The sequence below is a fragment of the Emydura macquarii genome, unplaced genomic scaffold, assembly GCF_026122565.2.
Source record: "Emydura macquarii macquarii isolate MOO-44397 ecotype Brisbane River unplaced genomic scaffold, CSIRO-AGI_Emac_v2 contig_1253, whole genome shotgun sequence".
Lineage (NCBI taxonomy): Eukaryota > Metazoa > Chordata > Testudines > Chelidae > Emydura > Emydura macquarii.
The window spans coordinates 4,119,833-4,141,718 of record NW_027131390.1 but is presented as its reverse complement, the minus strand read 5'-3'; the positions used below and the strand labels follow the sequence as shown (position 1 = coordinate 4,141,718).

At 38.7% G+C, this 21,886-nt stretch overlaps 1 protein-coding gene across 2 annotated transcripts in view; it reads right to left on the bottom strand.

Annotated features, from left to right (window-relative positions):
• Positions 1-514: 514 nt before the first annotated feature.
• Positions 515-21,886, bottom strand: part of PHF6 (PHD finger protein 6) — a 32,676-nt gene continuing 11,304 nt past the window's right edge. For both annotated transcript variants that reach the window (XM_067548027.1, XM_067548028.1), the window contains exons 6-11: positions 8,711-8,874; positions 8,402-8,545; positions 5,009-5,113; positions 3,589-3,722; positions 1,144-1,273; positions 515-854 (exon numbers count right to left, since the gene is read on the bottom strand). In XM_067548027.1, the coding sequence (XP_067404128.1) occupies positions 1,144-1,273; positions 3,589-3,722; positions 5,009-5,113; positions 8,402-8,545; positions 8,711-8,874 (677 nt within the window). In that variant the 3' untranslated portion in view covers positions 515-854. The remainder of the gene's footprint in view (positions 855-1,143; positions 1,274-3,588; positions 3,723-5,008; positions 5,114-8,401; positions 8,546-8,710; positions 8,875-21,886) is intronic.

Here is a 21,886-nt window from a genome sequence, read left to right as displayed (position 1 = left end):
TTGAGGTATGGATGTCAGATAAGGTGGCTAAATTCCATAGTAAGTTAAAGTAGTAACTCTTTGAAATCTAAAGAGGTTGAATTGCAGCTTCCAAAAGTTAGTTTCAGTCACACGTAGTGAGAGGTTCTTGGTACTTAGGGAAGATAGAGAAGGTGGACTGTTGGGGAAAGAACAAACTACAGCCCTTTGGCATGAGTACTGAAGCTTGCAGCTTGTAACCAACAGCTGCTCAAGTAAATCTCCAGCAAGGAAAGCTGGGCAGTAGGAACAATCACAACAGGAACAAACTGAAAGGTTCAAGCATGCTTCTGCGTGCACTGAATTCTTTTCTACTGTGTGCTTTGCAAGCAAAAACAGAGAGCGATTTCCCCCCACATTTATCTTCCATATTTTGTAAATAAAGAAAATGCGAAATTCATGAGTTACCAGCTTGTTGCCACCATGGACCTGTCCATGTTAATTAATCTTACTAAGACTTTCCCTTGGTGTATGAATCCACTAAACAACTTACACATTCCAAATCTTAAGATTTTTATTCAGTCCAGAAATATAGAGCTTACTTCATTTCAATGTCTGCCTTAACTTTTGACACTGTACATATTACATATCATTTATATAGTGTTTCAATTTTTTCCAGACACTGCAGACTACAAACTACATAATATTGACATGTAAAACTCTGCCACTTATTGAAGGCTCACACACATGAACGTTTCAGGCAGTTCAATGAAATTTCTAACAGAATCAGGTCGTAAAAGTTACTAACCCTTTTCTGATCTTAGAAAACAATTAAAAAGAATTAGTAGTTATGGATGTCTTATTCATTCCCCGTTCTCTAAGTCTGTCCCTTGAACCTGTTTAAAAATAATAAAAACAATAGTAAATTTAAAATCCTATAAAGAGAAGAGTATCTAGCAGATTTGACGTTACAACTATCTTTATCGACAGACGTGAGACCTCCCCTCTGATACTGTTACAAAACCAGCTGAAGTAAAAATAAAAACATTCCCCTTCTTTTGCAGTACACCAATAAAAAGCACTTATCTGCATATGTTAGATTTAAACATTTTACTGCAATTAACTACACGAAATGTATGTTGTATTTCTCAGTCTCACGAGAGCTGCCAGGAGTAACTTCCATACCTAATTTCCATTGAGTTGTTGCTGAGGAATGCTACTATGGTCAGAGCTTGATTTCCCACGGCTTTTGCTTTCTCTTTCTTCATCCTCTTCATCCCTTTCATCATTTCCACTATGGTTTTTACAATAGAGTCTAAGACAATAAAAGAAACAATAGGGGATTTACCAGGAAACAAAAAGCCAAGTAACAGTTATTGTTGAATTCATGTATAACGCACCGGTCAGACAACATCTGACATTAGAAATAAAGATTAGCTAGCCTGAATAAATCACTGGCTAGACCCAAGGAGTCCTTTAAAGGGGCAAACCCAAGATCATTAACAAAACAAAAAATTCCCAACTGATAAAAGATAACAAAGAGGGGTTAAACACAAAAACAAAGGCAGAAGCCCAAAAACTGGTCACCAGTACACATGCCAGAACAGGCACTGCCTCGTCCTAAAAAGCAATCAATGAGAAACACCAGCAGACATCCTTCTGAGAGAGTTCCACAGATAAGAACCTTAGACTAAGAAAGTTCTGTTGACCTGTGCCAACCAACTGTAACACTGGGCAGAGACAAAGATTGTTTATGACGGGCTTTATATCTATATGTTATCATTAGTGGATACTATTTATGCTCTCTTTTTATTATAATTAATCACTACCTATTTACACTAGCAAGCTTGTTCCAACAGAGATAAGGCTGTGATAGCATTTTCATTACTTTCAATGGTCTGCAATGGCCTATGAAAACTGACTGACGTGTACTACGGCTTAAGTCTGGGACAATTTAAAAAAAATATTTTCAAATAAAATATCAGTTTGGTTCTTGTCTAAAATGCTGTATGTCTAGATGTCTAATGATTGCATATGTAAAGACCTGATTTCTCATGAACATGGTTAGTAGTACTAGTGAGTTCTAAGAAGTTTTGTGATAGACTTTGTCTAAAACCTACATGATAAAATGGATCAGAAACTGTGTTCTTATGGATATTTACATAACAAAAACAAATGGACATTCTGAGGTAGTATGGGTGCTCATAAAAATTGTGATTGTTTGTGTCAATTTGTAATAATTTTCATTCATTCATTCATGGCTCTTAAGTTGACTATCAATCTGAAACCAATACATAAGCTGAAATGAGAGGAAAGTCAGGCAGAATGCAGGCTTTACAGAATAGTGTACGCAGAAAAACTTTAAGACAGATCAATTCGAGTTCTGAAGAAGCAGGATTGCGATCACACTGCTCACAGAATGCCCCCTTGTGGCCAAAACAACATGCAACCTGTCAAGGTCAATTGCAGTAGGTTTATGCCTGCAACTATGAAAGGAAGTTGGAACAGTTTATGAACAGTAAAGAAACAGGAAAAAAGATACAACAGTGACCCCTCAGAAAGCATAACATGGCAGGAGTTTACTTGCGACTTCTGCAATTTGAGTTAGATTTCACTAATCAGTGAGAAAAAGAATTTAATTTATTTTTGCTTCTGTTTTATTTTTAAAACACTTCATGTATTTATAAGTGGGTACACAGAAGTTCTGAATTAAGTTAGAAGGATCACTAAAAATATTTGGGAAATGTTTGAAAATTATTTTGAAAAAAATTATGAGTTATTTTCACTTGCACAATATTTTTCGTTTTATAATAAATTTAACAGAAAATACTTCCAGTTTTGCACATATTTATACTCATCTGACTCGTTAAAACGAGCGTAAGTGGTTCAGGTTAAGGAGAAAATATATGAAGTCAATCCAGTGGTCTAGTGTCAATGATCTACAATGCCACAAGAAGCCATGATGTCAATTAGTGGTCTGGCTCTATTGCTCTCAGGGTGATTAAAAGCTAGGAATACTCAGACAGCAGTATGCTGAGCCTAATTGGAGAGGAAGAACCTCAGAACAGTCAAACAGCAAGCCCTTTGGCCAGTCAAAGATGGATGTTGACAGGAACACCCATCCAATTCTTTTAATTTCTTTGACAGCGATGATGCAAGGCCTTGGGACAAGAGGAAATGGAAATTAAAGTGGGGAGAATACAAAGAGATTCTCTGAGCTTTGTGCAGAGAAATTTAATGTTGCCATTGTGTTGTAGAATAGGATTGCTTTAGATTTTTTTTTTTTTTTTTTTTTTTTGCTTTAAGTAACATTCTCTACATTTATAACAGAACCTGATTTAATTTATTTTTCTAAGACATTCGACTTGAACACGATGGTTCAAGTAACAAAACTGACTTTGTACAAGCTTTCACCTAACTAGCTTTTGAACTGCAACAGTCACCTTATCTGAACTTCCAAAAATGTACAGTAGTGTTCTGCCTAGTGCCTGCAATGCAGCGGAGTGATGGGTTAATCAGCATTACTGCATCATCAAAATGTTTTATCTGAAAAGAAAAGCAACTCTTAAAGTTATCACAGAGGAGATGGGAAAAAATTGCCATTACAAACTTAACTATTAGGGGTCTTACTTGTAAATTCCTCGTGACATATTCTCAATGTATTTAGCTTTGTCTTGTACTCCACAGTGGTAATGGTAAGTCTTGATACAGGCTTTAATTTCACATCCAATAGTAGCTCCAGGCTGATTGCAGAGAGTGCATTTCTGTTGAGAGGAAAGAAGACAGTACTCTAAACTGTGCTTTTAATCCATTTAATCTCATCACTTAACGCTCACTTTGATGTTCCCAAATTTTAGCCATAACCATGATGAATGAAGTAATTTTTCCTGAAGCACAAATTTATCTTAATTTAGAGTAAACCAGAAACAACTGTAATCTGCATCAATTAATATATATGAATAACAGTACTGCTTTACCTATCGGCTGCAAAAGTAAGTAACTGCAGGATTTGCACACACTGCTGCAGTTCCAAGTTCTATTTTGTTGCTATTGTTGAAGCCGAAGCTAGCTTTTCCAAGTACCAAAACTCATTGAATATAAATTGTGTTTAAGGCAATGAATAATAAAGTATATTTTTTCAGATGGTAATGGACTTTGATATGTTAATGAATTCTAATATTCATGGAACAGAGTGCACCGTATTTTATTTAAAAAACATATCTGAGTGCCTGTCACATACTCTGGGGCCCTTATATGATTTAATTTTCACACTAAAATGTCATAACATACTGCTTAGACCACTCCAAAAATAAACACATGAACCAACAGACATAAGACGACAAAACACCTCACCAAGCAGGCATCATCATCCTGAAAAGTCCCACCAAGACTCAGCCTAGGTCTGCCCAAAGACATGGGAGAAAACATGGGCCTTGCAGTTGCCCAGGTGATTAGCAAATCTGGCCCTGAACAGACCAAAGGGATGTGAATTTGAATCCAAGAGCCATGCTAGTAGCTCCCTCTCTCTTGTAGCTGAAGACTTTAATAAGGCAATACATTTGGGGCCTTGAGACCCAAAAAGAAGTATTTAAAAGATGCAATTCATCAGAGATATGAATGGGATTCACCTTCCTTTATAACTGGCAATACAGAGATTCACAGTGTCCTTTTGAAGTGTGTTCAGAATGAACTAGCCACTGTTTCAAAGAAACAAAACAAGTTTGAAATAAGTCAATTAAATGAATTGACTCCCTTAGTCTTAGCAATTTCATGCCAAACAAATCCTGCCGTACGGAAAACAAGCTGTCAGCTCCTTCCTTTCTATTATGGTCCACAAAAGGCAAACATACTGCATTCATAGAATATGCTGTAGCTAAGAAAACAGTAATTGTTGAGACATTTTATATCCTGATACCTAATAGTGACAATACCTTTAAATTGTTTTCTAAGGAATCAAGTGAAAAGATCTGGTCACAAAGAAAACAGAGAGAATTGTACATATTTTCAATAGAATTGCTGAAGCATTCAATACAAACCCAAAGACACATACCATTCGTTTCCCTCTCTTGATCTCCTGAAGTACAGTTTTAATATCAAAATCACCAAACTCTGCCCTTGATGTTGTTGTTAACTGAACAGTGCCAGAAGAGAACAACTGTAAAGCAAACAAATCCACAGTAATTTTAGGAGATTACAGATATGTGGCCATAAGAAGATTAAGGAGGAGGGGCAACAGAAGGGGATGCACTGTACTCAGTTATTTACTGGCAAGATGTATTTTGCCAATGAACTAGAAAAAAATTGCAGTTTGAGCATATCAAGAATTTGGATATTCCTTCCACTGCCCGCTTGATTGTTCCACTTATATGTGGTTGCATTTCAGAGATATTTTTTGAATGACAAAGCAGTCGTTAAATGATGATTATGATAATGGAATATACAAAGCAATAAATGAGTATTGCTGTCAATTAAGACACTGAAGTCGTGTCTGGTTCTGGAAAAGATATTTCATCCCCCCTCACCGCCCAATCTGAATAATTCAGCTTACTCACATTGCCAATATCAGCATCCCTGAAAAGCCTGAAATTGTGACAATGGAGGCATTTCCAAGGAGTTGCAAAACAAATATGTTTCCATTACCTGCAGCTTTTATTAGCGAATACATTTTCTTTTATAGTTAGATCAACATCACTCACAAGACTTGACTATATAGCACATGCAGTAAAAGCTCTTGGAGGACATCCACAATGAATTTGAGCTAATTTGAACATTCAAATTGTGGTGGGGAAGGGGTCAAGCTCAAGTCCAGGTCAACCAAGGGGGAGGAACCACAAAACCCAGGTCACAACTGAATTTGGGGGATAACAAATGCAAACCCAGGAATGGGAGTGCAGGCTGAAGGTTCACAATCACAGTTTTGGATGGGGACACTGATGAGAGATCCCTGGGCAATGCCCATTGCTCTTTGAAGTCCAAAGAATCAGTGGACGCCACCCACAGGAACTCTCACAGACTTTAAGGTCAGAAGGGACTATCGATCATCTAGTCTGACCTCCTGCATATTGCAGGCCATAAAACCTCACCCATCCACACCTGTAACAGACTCCCTAACCTCTGGCTGAGTTACTGAAGTCCTCAAATCATGGGTTTAGACTTCAAGTTACAGAAAATTCATCATTTACACTAGTTTAAACCTGCAAGTGCCCCGTGCTGAAGAGAAAGGCAAAATTCTGCCCGGATATGTGATACAACAAGGGGCTGGAAACAGATCACAGTCACAGAGCACTTCCCTCCAAGCAAGCTTCTTCCTCCAGGTCTGGTAGATGACCATCTTGTCCAATGCCACGAGTAGGTTGACAAGGTCTTGTGACTCTATGGGGCCATGGATAGGGTGTGTGTATATAAGGAGGGGTGGGGAAAAGTACAGCCAGAACCTTGACAGGAGGTTACAGAGGAGCCAGAAGAGGGGCTGCAATCTGACACACATGGTAGATATGTGTAAGGTGTCCCTCTCACTATATAAGAGGCAGGTGCTGCTGGGACTCTGTAAACCACGCCAACTACATGCCTGTGCTCACAGCACCATGAAGGAGCTACCAAGCTCTATATCCTGGGCGGGCTGTGGAACCAGGGTAGAGTACAAGCTGGCCACCGGTCTCCCTTCTCCTCCCCTTTGCAGGTTGCGGCGGCTCCCGCCACTTGGTTTCAGAGGACGACACAAGGGCGAGGATGGTACGGAGCACAAGCCTATAGAGACAGGATCCGCTTGAGGAAAGTGAGAGAAGTGGAGGGGGTGAGGAGGCCAAGACTGCCCTCACCTCCTTGAACACGTGATGGGGATGCACAAGGTGGGCAACCCAAGGGGCTGGCCAAGCACCACAGCGTTTACTCTTTCCTTCCAACTGAGCCCAGGTGGTCTCAAATCTGGTGACAGCAGCCAGGACCAGCCTCTGCTACACCAAAGGGGACTCCCACCACCTGTACATGAAGTTGTGGGTTGTGTACCAGGAGTTCACCAGGAGGTTTTCCCCCTCCATGGCTGCTACAGACGTGGTCGCTGAAACTAGCTTCCAGGTCCTAAGGAAGTCCTGGTAAACGATAGCAGCTTGGAGAGGTCTCAGGGGAGACCCCTTGTGAGGAAAGTCTGTCTTATGTTTAAGTCAGCAGACTGGGATGCAGCAGAACTAAATTCTATTTCTCTCTCTGACACGAACTACGTGACATTGGGCAAGTCACTTCATCTCTATCTCCCTCAGTTCCCCATCTGTGAAACTGGGGATAAAACTTTTAGGGATAAGAGGCTCAGATTCGATGGCTAGTGATGGAGGCCACAGAACTACCTAGATCAATCTCCTATGCCAAACTGTATTGTCTAATATTACTGTATGCTATTAAAAACAGCTGTTTTCACCGCAAGGATGGATAAATCAATTCTTTTACAAGGTGTTTTGTTATCCCTTTGCATGAAATGAGCTGTTTTATGGAGGCGCCAGTTGTGGCTCCAAATATAAATCTGAGTTGAGTTTTGCACTTAAAGCCCATATCTACTTTATTACAAATGAATGTCAGCTCTGTTATGATTAGAATATCACTTTATTTTCAGTTTAATCTGCTTCTCAGTATTGCAGATCTTCTTTCCCAAACTCATGCATGCAATGGAGCAAACACGACCAAAGAGCTACAAAAGGTGTGGCTCTCTGCTTGGAGAGACTAAACACAGGTAGCAAATTACATCCAAAATCGACTAGCTGCATTGACTACTTATTCGTTTGCAGGTACAACTGAAGGTGTGGACTTTGTTTAATACAATCCCACCTGGACCAAGGACCTAGCCATATGACAAATTGCATTCTCTGCTCATGTTCTGCTGCAACCACTGAGGTAAGTTGATGCACATGAGTGAATAGTTCCCTAGATGTGGTCATTTAAAGGGAGGGAGTCTACAGTGGGGGGCACTGACTCCTGTGGTCACTTCCCCTACTCTTTCCACACAGCCTGAAGCAGCTGATCTTCAAAGCATTGTGCAAAGCCCATCTGTTACTGCAGACTTTTTTTTTTTTTTTTAGAAGACCTGGGGCAGAGGGCATTAGTGGTATTTTATTTTGGGGTGTAATCTTTTAGTTTAAATTTAATGTTATTGTGGGTTTTTTTAAACATTGTATATGCACCTAGGTACAATGTGAGCATTTTTAATAAGCTGAAGAGTTTCCCTAAGCTTTTTTCATCATCACTAAACAGAGTCAACTTTCATCCACAGTGCCTCTGGTGAAAATAAATGAACTGCTCACCTGACAATACTTTAGTGGTAAAAGAGATTACTGGAAGTACAGATTGCATTAATACATAACTAAATGTTAGGGCACTGTATGAACAATGTATCATATAGCATGGCAGTTCAGAAAAATCAAAACCCCACATTAACTAACCAAAATATTTTACTTACCATACACTTATAATGTGCTGCTGCCTTTTTGGCATTAAATATATGAAGCTTTCCTCTAGCTTCATTTTCTTCTTCACCTGCATGACAGAATCCACATTTAGGTTTTGTATCACTGGGACTGCTTCTGTGGGGAGACCTGTCTCTCTGAAAGAAAAAAAATCTACTAAAATATACTGCTGGGTTCCAAGTAATGTCATAATTTAACAAGTCTCTGGCCACTGGCTGGAGACTCAAATGCCATATTTAATCAAAATCTTTAATTTCAAAGACAAGCTTTCTTCTAAACAGTTGAGCGTATTCACTGCTTACATAGGAACTGCTTTCTATATCATCTGTGCCATGTGAAGATGTAGATCTGGTGTCTTCTGACTGCCCTTTGAGATTTGTTTTTCTTGGCTTTCCTTTCCGACCCCTCTTTTTCCCTTTGGGAGGTGATGGCTCCAACTCGTGTTCATTGACACCTTCTTCTAAATCTGCTTACAAGTTAGAAAACAACATCAAGTAAATCTCAAAATGAAAACGGTTTTACAAAAAATTATATAAAAAAAAGTGATAAATGGGCATTGCCATTTTTCTTACCCATGTTTATAGAAAATATATTATTTGAAATTTGTTAAAATAACTTTTTTTAACACAATCTTCAGCCATCTACTATTGTGTACATGTCATCTAGTGCATCTCTGAAAACTACCGTCTTAAATGTTTAAACTTCCTTTATAATCATATGCAACGCATTTAACATCCCTTATGTCAACATCCAATTTCAGGGCTAAAATCTGACTTTAGATACACATGCTCATCTCCCATTGAAGATAACGGGAGCTGAGCAAGTATCTGAAAGCAGAACTGACCATGTGTATCTGTAACCTAATTTCGTCTATGTAACCTGTTGCCCTCCATTAAACAGCTGAATTACTATTTTGAACCAAGTGTTCTTTGTCTGAATGACATTTGATTTTATTTTTAAAAATGAGACGCAAACACCAGTATAAGTCACATTTTATCTTAAGCCAATCTCTAAGGAATGCCTCTCTCCTTGCTTTAATGCTTGAAACCTTCACAACTTGTTTAAAAGGAAATTTCACCCATTTTGGTAATCCCAGTGAAATGAACATTTAGAACTGAGAGAATCATTTATCTCCATGAAGAAATTATGAAACAAATCTGAATATAAAATTTGAGTTACAATAATATACTTATAAGCCTACTGCTAGTGGCAGCAACCAGCCAGCTGCAGAGCAATCTCCTCCTTACACTGGAAATATTACAACCCAAACACTTAAGTAGTTTACGATCTTTTGCTGAGTTTAACGCACTATTTAAGACTATAAATACACATTATATATATATTCTACATATACTAACACAAAAATAGGTTAAAGCTGGTTAATGTTGTTGGATTGTCATTGTCTTTAGATTTTCTGATCCTCTTCTCTTGACATATGGACACTATCTGTTCTCAGCAGCTCAACGATTTTATATCTGCTTTACCAGAAGAACCAGAAGTAAAGGCTTCCCTTAAAATGATAAAGTACTAAATGTTTAAAAATCATGTCTTATCACTATATTAAGCCTTGGTTCTTCAAAGAGGCCTAAAGGAGTTAACCACCCAAGTTCCTTAAGCTCCTTGCAAAATACCAGTCAAAATGTTTAATGGTACATCTAGCTGTAGTCAAACATTATACTGAATGTCGCTTTGATTATTCAAAATATGTAGTTAACAGAGACCTACTGCAAGCCTTTTAGGCTTATTTACTTTGTTGCCCAACTGACTTGCATTTGATATTGAATAGCCAGCGTTTGCTCAGTTGCTAACTTTCCTGACAAACAGACATTTATAACATCAGTCTTTTTAAGAGCCCAAAATACAAAGATTCTACAGCTGTTTTTTCTGTAGAATCATGCACTGTACACATTGCTAGACAAGCTACTCCTTACAACCCAAAAAACAAAGACGGAGATGAACATCTAAATGGAATGGTGCCCAAAGTCAGAAGGTCTGATCTCCCACTGTTTACAATAGTGACAAATGTAGTATTTCTTCTTATTTAGGCATTACTAGGGCACCTATCACCAATGTATCCTGGCCTCAATTTCTAAACAGGATATTCCAGATTCAGGACTAAACACTGTATCACAAATCAGGGGATTCCAATTTATACAACTTTTGCTTTTTCCAGGCCTAATATGTGACATAAAATCTAGTTGCATGTTATTTTACCCTGATAGTTAACCTAGTGTACTTAACCAAGGCTTACAGAGATCAATTCCTAACCCTTGGATATATCCCATTGCTATCATAATCTAGCATAGATGAGAAAGCCATTGATCTGAGATTTAACATATAAACCATTCCCATCCTACCTCCCTAGTGTAGCTGTTGCCAGTCTCCAACAGACCTAGAGACACTGGCACTTCTCTTAATTCAGGAAGAAAGATTAATCCATCTGCTTCTACGAAAGGGTAATCTTAAATATAATGCCTAAAAAGCATTTTTCTTTTGTATGTTCTGAAAGAGGCCAACATTTGAGAAGCTATGTAACACAAATTTTTGTAAAGCAATTTGATTTAGATTTTCCAGGTTCATAAACAATGCACATTTTTCTCAAGCCTCTGCGTAAACTTAATGAGTCAACCTAGCTTACATTACCTTCTTTTTAGCAGGTGATATCTTTTAATGAACCAATCTGTTGGTGAAAAAGACAAGCTTTCAAGCTTACATAAAAGACGACGACGAGCTCTGTGAAACGAAAAAGCTTGTCTTTCTCCAACAGAAGCTGGTCCAATAAAAGATATTACCTTATCCAACTTGTGTCTTTCATATCCTAGGACCAACACAGCTACAAACAATACTACAAACTACTGTTTAGCAAGAATATATGCCATGTTCCAAAGTTTAAGATACAGAGGGATATAGAGCAGCACAAACATTTTCTTTCTTTAAAAATACACACACACACACACACACACACACACAAATAAAAAAAATCAGAAACAAGATTGTGTTGTGAAAAACAATTAATTTCCTTGTTAAAGGACAGTTTGAGAGCCACAAAAGATGACTGCCTTATTAGCCTAGTTTATTTTGCATTTGAGATTAATGGTTAAATGGCCACAATCAATATGATTACGTCAGTGGTGAAAACCAAAGGAAATATCACGCTTCTGACTGCATATAACAAGCTGAGTCCTATATTTTTGAGAAGCTCTTCTGAAGAGTAGAGCCCTATTTTATCTTGTCCCTCTTCACATGCATGTAATTCTGGGTCTCCACTAAAATACTGAAGTCTTTAAAATACTATTCTTGAGTCTTTCATTTATAGTAATCATAGGTGTTTCCTGTAGCAGTAAGTAAAAAAATTCAGACAGATGTTTGGTATCCCTTTAATAACATCAGTGTTTGCAAAGTTCAAACTGTTCCTTCCAACGTACATTTGTCTACACTGAATTTCATCCACCATCAGGCTGTCCATTCGCCTGTTAAATTTTACAAGTCTCCCTCAATATTTTTCGGTCTTGACTACCCTTAATAATTGCTTGTCAGCCACAATTTTTTCCACCTCTCAGTCCAGTCTCTCTCTGTCCCTGATAACAACATGTATACGTGTCTTAATAAAGATTCTTGGGACAATGCACTGCTCAGTACTTTCAGTGCTGAAAACGGACTATCAATAATTAGAAGAAAAAACATACATAAGGGAAACCAACTTTTTATAAATAACTGTCCCAGGATCCTGATAGAATCCTTTCTGAAATACTTCTTTTGTACTTTATGTACTCTCTTGTAATGGTTGTTATAATAGTAAAGATTTAAAGAGTAAAAAATGATTTAGTTAATATACCATAAGAATCCTCAGCTTTCCTTAAAGTACGGCCCTTTCTGTCCCAAAACCAGTATTTCCAGCAAAGTTCAGAATTAACTGAAATCCATACATTGTGTGGATCTAAGTAAATTTAAAAAAAAAAAATCCAAAACAAATTTAAACCAACAAATAGTGTGCATCTGGGGATTGATTTAGATGGGATTCTACACAGATACAAGGGTGTGCGCTAGCACATCTATTTGCAGGAATGATTCCTTAGAAAATTACAGTCTCTCTCTTATTAACTAGTTTAACAGTAGAGAAAATAAAAACCTGCAACCAGTTGACACAACAGAGCCTTGGACAGTCTTTACTATTTAAAAGACAATTTGGTTTGTGCCCTACCCCTCCCCTCAAGCCCACTGCCAAGCTTACCCTGTTTCCCTGGCATCTGATGGTTGGGTGTTTCCAACTTCTCATGTCAGCTTGAACTAAGGGAAACACAAAAAGTTGTTCAACACCTCCCTGACCATATGAAGTGTCATAATGGGCCCCACCCATATTGTGAAATCCCCTAAGGTTCCCTAGATGTCCTTCATGTACCCCCCTCCCTATCCCCCATTAGCCTTTCGTAACAAATTCATATGTCGTATAAGCTGCCCTCAAAAGTACCTGGAATGCTGTATCTGAAGAAGTGAGTCTTACACTCCTGATCCAGCTGTGTGCTCTCAGAATAACATATTCCAGAGAGCCATTCTGCATTTTCAGAAGCACCTAATATTTTAATCCAGAACATACTAACGTCAGATGGGTGAGAGAATCTCATATTTGTACTTTAGACTTCCACTATCAGTACCAAGCAGTATAAAAAGCTGATTTATGTAACAGTTGACTCCACAGGTTGTTAACCTGGAGGTCCCAACTCTTGTGGGAGTGAAGAAGTATACCTTTGTTATGGGTAAAAGGAAAGGGGGTCCTGAAACTTTTTCCTGTTGTAATGTGGAGCCATAATATTGAAGAAGTTAAGATCCACTAGTTTATTCTTTATTGTGTCATCCCTAATTACATTGTGGGTTTTCTCTCCCTTCTTTAAAACCTAGTGTTAAAGCAAAGTAACACAAATAACTGTATTAAAGTATTTTAAGATTGTATAAAGGAGGACATGCAAAGTGAAGGCTAACACTCCTATATCTAACTACCACACGGGTCTCTGCAGTGCAATACCTAGCACAGCAGAGTAAGTTACACAGGAGGAAAAAGGCTCAAGATGATAAAAGAAGGATGGTAAAGTTTTTAGCAAGTGGTATTGTAGATACTTGGTTCAAGTTTAGACTTTGTGGAGATGGTTTAGAGTGTGCTTACTTTTATTAAATCTACACAAAGCACGTACATTTTGGTTTAAAATGGCTAAAGTGCATTACAAGTAAAGAAGGATTTATAGAAATTAGAGCAAGTCAGCATTGAGTTTTACAAAATAAAAGGGTTAAGAAATTAAGAAAGAACAAAAAAAAGTAGAAATTAAAAGATAGTTCAGGATAATAATATAAGATATCCTTTAAAATACCAGAAGACTGAAAAATAAATGAATCACAAGGTGGTAATGAATTATTTTACTGGAAGAGAAATGGCAGAAAAACTAAATAGTTTATTTGCATCTGTATTTGATAATGAGAATGTGAATGCACCCACAGACACTAGTGAGGATAAATTAGAAGAGATTGGCATCAAAATAGTAGAAAGCATGTACTTGAATACATAGACAAATCACCAGGTTGCAGTAAATTACATCTATAAGTGATGCAAAATTACAGATGAAAACGTTCAGTTTATTTTCAGGAAATCTTTTTGATTATGGAGAAAGTTTCCTGTGATCTAATATATCAATATGATTCTAAAGTGTAAAGAGAGATTGTAAAGGGAAAAGGCTTAAAATTCCACACCTTTAAGTCCAATGACTACTTTATATTTTCAAGTACACTAGATTTCTCATAGAAACCAGTAATGACATGGACCCTGACCAAAAGAATTTATAGTCTGAACAGTATTTATATTAGGAAGTGTTTGAGATTACTTCTATGGATAATTTAAGGATGCTTTTGTTAAGTTCAACACTGCTGAACATGAAATACTGCCATCTCACTTGAGAGAGGTGCCAGGAGCCTAAGATAATGTGTTAAAATGATCCCAGTCCTTACTGGAAGTAGTGATACTCTGCACCTCCACCACCAGACCCTCACTTGTGGGGTTCCACAAGGATCAGTTCTCTCTCTGGTCCTTTTCAACGTCTACATGCAACCAATAGTCAGATGACACAGACTCAAGTGCCCGCAATATGCAGACGGCACACAGGTACACCTATCCTTCATCACATATGACCACACCGCTACCAAGAAGATGGCCCAATGCTTGGGTAAGATCAGTTCATGGATGAATAACTGAAGTTAAACTTGAGCAAAACAGAGGTGATGCTGGTGGGCAGAGGGAAGTATTTTGGAGGAGTTTGCAGGCACGGTGCAGTCTTCTTTGGTTGAAAGTTCACATCCACAACTGGTCATTTCAGTCTGGAGTCTAGGAGTACTCTTGGATTTGTCCCTGACCCTGAGCTCTCACACAGCAACATCTGTGAGTAATGCTTTCTATCATCTCCAGTTGGCTGAGAGACTCCATCCCATCCTGGCAGACGAAGAACTGGCCTCAGTTATTCATGCTTTCATCACTTCTTGACTGGGCTACAGCAAAACAATATATCTGGGCACAGTGCTTCAGAACCTCTAACTACTACAAAATGCTGCAGCAAAGTCTCCTCAGCAACACAGGTTACTATGATACTCTCTAAATTGGCTCCTGATAGAATTTTGAATCAAATTCAAGGTCTTGGTCCTTATCTTCAAAGAGTTTCATGGCCTGGTCTCAGGATACCTAAAAGACCATCTAAAGCTCTGGGATGAAGACTGTGGTTGTCAACTTCGCTCTTCTGGCACAATGGACCTCTCAGCAATAAGAGTAAAGCTCATTTGTGCGAAAGACAGATCCTTCCCCAGGGCTGGTCAGAGACTTTGGCATGAACTCCCCCCACAAACGAAGGATGATCACAAATCTCACTACTTCCCACGCCAAGTGCAAGGCACATTTATTTGACATTGCCTTCCCTAACAAACACAGCAACAGGTATATTTATTTAATAAATAAATGTAAAAGCCTCTACCAAAACAAGACATTTCAGTGCACACACTTGTCCCTCTCAGGAGAGGATGAGAGAACAAACAGCATGTGACAGATGTGTAGTCTCAGTGCTTAACGCACTACTTGAAGGTACCCAGATACTACGGTGATAACTACAGTACAAAAAGTGTCTCAGATTCAAACTGAAAGAATTACGTAAAATATTCCATAAACACAATGAACATTTCCTATATCGAGGTAAAAGATGCTTCTTTTCCTTTAGTTACCTAGTGGACTTTTTCCATAGTCTGCCTTTGCAAAACAGACTATTGAAACAGTCACTATGAGAATGTTTGCTCAGACTTCTAGGTTGGAGTCATTACTTTTTGACATAAGATCTGGAGACACTTAGGGGCATAGTTAGAGGAATATTCTCCAAATGATACAAAACAAGGTGACTCTGGCCAGTTCAGCCTAATCTTTCTTCCTAGAAAGAATATGCAACCTCTCTGCAGTAGAAATGGAAAGATGAGAGGTCCAGACCTTGTGAGTTAGGATGCCATTGTGGCTTTTAAATGTGTCAAGAGAAGTGTGCGCATAGTGGGGCAACTGTACAGGGTAAAGGTGTAGTCTGTGCCTGATGTTAAAGAAAATGAGGCTGTATCAAGAAATGCTTCTGACTAAAGCATAAATCTCATCCCACAGAACACTGTCTAAATCTGATGCCAATATGTATTTGATGTTTTTCCTGGTGGCATCTGGGTTATGCAGAGCTTGGAATAAAATAATTGCTTTGGTACAGAATGTGCTATTTCTGAATGGGTTTTCTACAGAAATGTTGTTCTCCCTTAAAAATGTCATATTTGATCTGAAGAAGAAAAAAGAATGTTGACTAAGGGAATCTTTAGATTTCCATTTGTGGAAATACCATTCCTCATATTCCCTGAGAGCTTTGGGTGCAGCTACTGTGGTAAAAGAACATAACGGCCATACTAGGTCAGACCAATGGTCCATCTACCCCAGAGTCTGTCTTCTGACAGTGGCCAATGCCGGGTGCTTCAGAGGAAATGAACAGAACAGGTCATCATCAAGTGATCCAACCCCTGCCACCAATTCCCAGCTTCTGACAAACAACAATCCCTGCCCATCTGGCTAATAGCCATTGATGGACCTATCCTCCATGAACTTATCTAGTTTTTTTAACCTCGTTATATTTGGCCTTCACAACATCCTCAGGGAAGGAGTTCCACAGGTTGAATATGCATTGTGTGAAGAAATACTTTTTTGTTTTAAATCTGTTGCCTATTAATTTCATTTGGTGATCCCTAATTCTTGTGCTATGCGAAGTAGTAAATAACATTTCCTTATTTACTTTCCCCACACCAGTCATGATTTTACAGACAGTTATCATATCCCCCTTTAATTGTCTCTTATTCGAGCTGAAAAGTCCCAGTCTTATTAATCTCTCCTCATATGGAAGCTTTTCCATACTCCTAATCATTTTAGTTGCCCTTTTCTGTACCTTTTCCAATTCTGATGCATCTTTTTTGAGATGAGGCGACCAGATCTGCATGCAGTATTCAAGATGTATATTCAAGGGTGTACCATGGATTCACAAAGAGGCAATATGATATTTTCTGTCTTATTATCTATCCCTTTCCTAATGATTCCCAACATTCTGTAAGCTTTTTTGACTGCTGCTGTGCACTGAATGGATGTTTTTGGAGAACTATCCACAATGACTCCAAGATCTCTTTCTTGAGTGCTAACAGCTAATTTAGACCCCATCATTATATATGTATAGTTGGGATTATGTTTTCTAATGTGCATTACTTTGCATTTATCAACATTGGTAATTATGGACACCTCATTTTCTGACCCCCCAGTTTCCAGGCATCTGTTCCAAACATTAAAGTGTACAGTCATATGGCCTCTTTTATTATTCTCCATTTTATTACTACGTAGCAGCTGTAAGAGGAATGAGATGCAGAGTTGTTGAGTTCCTATCTTGAACTATTCCTGATCAGTTAAATATGTACAGTTTGGAAGGGCTAAGAAAAACTATTCGGAAGAGAACTGAAGGATACTAGAGTTTGTTTTTGACCATCAATCAGTCCCAATAAACAAATATGTTTATAATCATATCTCACTAATGTATCAAACTTATAGGGGCCAGATTTTCAGAAGAGCTCAGCATGCAGCAGCTATGGTTCTAATTGTGGGGCTGAGCACTTTTGGTCTATGCTCTGGAACGAACAGAGATAAATTTACCATCTTTATAGTAATGCAGTACTAGCAATCAAGGCTATTGGCAAGGAATTCCAATAAGAAAGCTCTTGGCTAGATTTAGAAAGGAGTGTAAAATTATTGAAAGTTCTTTTCTTATTCTTGAGGATAGTCACAACCTGGTATTTAAGTAAGTACTGATATTCAATAAGCCTTACTCTGGGAATGTTCCTGGAACAGAACTCAAGCACCTCAGATCAGTATTGTCCCAATTTTCTGCAAGACCAGGTACTTCTCTGCAATGAAGAGGAAGTGAGATCTGTGGGTTGGTTGCCTACATTAAAATGTCAGTAGCATACCGAAAGTGGATACCCTGAAAGTATTAATTGGTTCTAGAAGTAGACTGTCGAGGATTCTACCCCAATGGCAAAAAGAATATCGGGCAAGGAGCAAACTTGCAGGAAGATCAGATCGATGGTCTGATATGAAATATGAAGAAGTAGAGTATCGACAAAAATTCAGTTAATTTAAGAATGATACAAGTTGAACATTTGAAGGACCTGAGAGTAAAGCATAAACTGGCAATCTTGGTTCTATTCCTGGCTTTGACACTGGCTTTCTGAGTGACGAGCACATCACCAATTCTCTGTCCCTTGGTCTCCCCAGTTCACATGGAAATCCTCAAATGTAAGGTACTAAAGAAAAATTATTTTTGAACCACACCACAGAAAACAAACAAAATGACTGACCAAAATTGCAACTACTGAAGAAAACGAAGTATGAGTGAACCTCAGCTCCAAACTTCTCAGAATGTAAATACAATTGTATCAAGTTGCATAATAATTCAACTAATGAAATGCTATGATAACACTTACAGCTGAACAGAACAACAATTGCAACTCCTGCATGACATTGGGTGCTGAAAAAAATCCAAGAGCTCACTTGGTTTCCTGAATAAAATGCTTAATTTGGGGTTGTATTTTATTTTATGAGAAATTAAAACAAGAATCTAGACAGTTTACTAGACAACACATTTCAAACAGCTCTCAATCTGCTCTTCTTAATAGCTGCCTCCAAACTAATTTAACTGATATGCTCTTCCAGTTAGTAGGAATACAGCATATAAGATTCCAGCTTGTCTGTATGCCTATGCAGTGACAACTAATTAACCCATGAGTTGCTAGATTAAACCTACTGTGTCCACGCAATCATCTGTCTGGTGCACCATTTGGATTTTATTGCAATTACTTCTGCATCTGAGTGAAGATGAAGAAATATAGATTCTGATGTCATGTGAATGCTGGACCATAAAGAAATATTAAAGGAGGTCAACAATTTGCTAGACTAGCGAATGACTAAGTGTAGCTTCTTGTGCCACCAAGCTAAATTGATTACATTCAAAAACAAATGTTAGACACTTTAGCATCTCCTCCCAGACATTACATGAACAAGATCTTGCATTAACTCACAAATTGGTCCTGGTGAGTAGGGACGCATTCAGCATAATGAATTCTTGCTCCTTTTCAGCTTCATGAGAAATTTGGACATCAAAGGGTAAATTTACATTAGGGTGAACAGGTTTTTAGCTGTTCAACTTTAATTAATGTTAATATAAGTAATTTAGCCAAATTTCTGTGCACCACACTGAAAGCTACCCTAAAATGTGTTGGATGGCATACAAACAGGTACCCTTCCTCCAGAAAGTGGAAAATGACACGGCACGCAGTAACATATATTGATCTCTAAAAGCTATTGGCCAACCAAGCTGGAATTGCTCAGAGATGCCACAAATACATGCCTCTTTGGTTTTAGCAAGAACTCCAGAGAGAACAACCATTTTCTAGATAAAGCAGGAAGAATAAATGTTGGTCTTAACAGATATTTTGTGGCAGCATTATCCACAGAATTTAAGTTCCAATGATTCTGGACTGTCTAAACAGGATATGGTCCAAATGAGAAACTATTCTATAAAAAATATTATATTCCAACAGCCACTGCCAAAAGAGCTAAAATAAAAGCAACTGAACTACTGCAATTAGGATTAGGACACATAACCAGTACTGTTCTACACTGATCAAACTCCTCTCCCCCAAGAACTTAACCATCATGTGGTTAGATTCATATGCTTTTTTTCACATCTGACTTTCAGTCCCAGTGCCCCGCTCATAAACTGTGAGGCACATGACCACAGAGTAGCATTAACTGTTCTGGTATGCAAACAACTCCAAGAGTGGAATTTGTGGAAACAAAATAATAAATGACAAAAAAAGCTATTACAAGAGCATCTGGTTGTTCAGTCCAATTTGTTTACTCTTCTCTACTTGTCTTTTCTTGTGTGCCAAGCCCTAGTTTCCCTCTACACATTCAACTTCCTCCCTGACACACTTTTTTCATGCTGGCCACAAAAACTGAGCCAACAAAATGCGCAAGAAAAACTCTTCTGGGCTTTTAAAAGACATGGCACAATGATTGTCAGACTCCATTTGTGCCTGTTCCAGCTTCAGTAAGCTGCCAGCACTTAAATAGTAAACAACACAGGAGATCCTTTAAGGCCCTTCTCAGGGCTCTGAAGACCACCTGATATCTTACTCTTTTAAAGACATAGCAACTATCTCTCTGGGTATAAGTATCTAGCAGTGTACTCAAATGTGGATGCTATAGAATGATGACAGGTGCTTCTTTGCCAGAGACTAAATATGCTTGTTTTGTTATATTTGTACATGGCCTAGGACAACAGGATCCTGGCCTGTAGGCTCTACCACAATATAAATTATAAATAACAACTGCGCTGTTCTGTCAGTACAACATACTCAGTCCCCATAAGCCTAAGAATAAAATGACACTGTCTGATTTCCAAACTTGGGTCCCTGACTAGAAAGGGCACAAACACGATGGCAACAGATTATTGACCCAATTCCCTCAATTTCAATTTAATGGAGTGAAAAATGAGAATCCAAACAAGATACATAAGGTTTTTTGTCTCCAACAGCTCAGATTTGGTGTTTAAAATATGTTTTAATCTGTTATATATGACACTGCTTTTGTGTTTTAGAAAACCTGCAATCATTAATATTTGAAAAAACAGCTGTTGCACTTCTGCAGTAATTTTTCCATGTCCTTTCCAATACAGATATACATATTAAAATAAAAGAGCCCCTCACAGTAAAGAGTGACATGTTATAACAGGCAGAAACAGCTATTGCAAACTCTCAAATACTAGCATAGACCCTGGCCCTGCAAGGAGCTTCACGAAGGAGCAGAACCCCTGTAGGATTAGGGCCACAGAGTTTTCAATAGATGGCAATAGCTATGAGCCAACAGTGAGTATATGGATATTGTGTCTGTCAAAAATAAACTATTTACATGAGAGACTAGTTTAGTCATTCACTCCAAATCTTTCCATAAAAAGTTTTCTTTCTACAATACTGTTTACAAAAAACCCCAAACAGAAATTCAGACACCAAACTACACTCAAGTAAAGGGGTCTAGTCCACTGGTTCCCAACCTGTGGCTCGCGGGTTCTTTCAAAGTGACCCACCGCTTCCCTCCCACTGGCTGCAGAAGGAAGCCACTGACTAAGGACCCAGGCAGAGAGCATTGCCACGGAGCTACAAGACCAGTGCAGGCTCCTTGCTACAGCCAAGGGGACAGGAGATCAGCGCTCCCCTCCCCCTGGGTGTAGCAGGGACCCTGCATGGCAAAGCGCTCCACGTAGGTCCCTAGATGCTGGGTGCCCTGCTCGAGCCAAAGGGAGGGGAGCGCTGATCTCCTGTCCCCTTGACTACAGCAAGGAGTCTGCACCAGTCTTTTAGCCCCATGGCAATGTACTCTACCTGGGTCCTTAGGCAGTGGCTCCCTTTTGGAACTAGAGGAGAGGGGAAGCACTGATCTCCTGTTCCCTGGCTGCAGAAGGAAACCATTGCCTAAGGATCCAGATGGAGCGCACGGGGCTACAGGACATGTTCAGTTTCCCTGATGCAGTCAGGAGGATGGGAGATCAATGAGGAACTCCCTCCATCTGGCTGCAGTGGGGGCGGGGGAAGAGAAAAGGGAGGCTGCTGGCAGAGACTGGGGGCCCTTCAGGGTTGTAAAAATTATATCTGTGGCCCTCGAGCCAAAAAGGTTGGGAACCACTGGTCTAGTCTATTTTAAATCCATTAACTATTAATACAAATTCTATGCTGTTTCTCCAGTTTCCTCAAATGCAGCCTTCTTAATTACAGAAGTCATAGTGCAGTGCAGGTTACATGCGACGTGCACTACAATATTTAGGAATAATGGGGTAACATAAAAA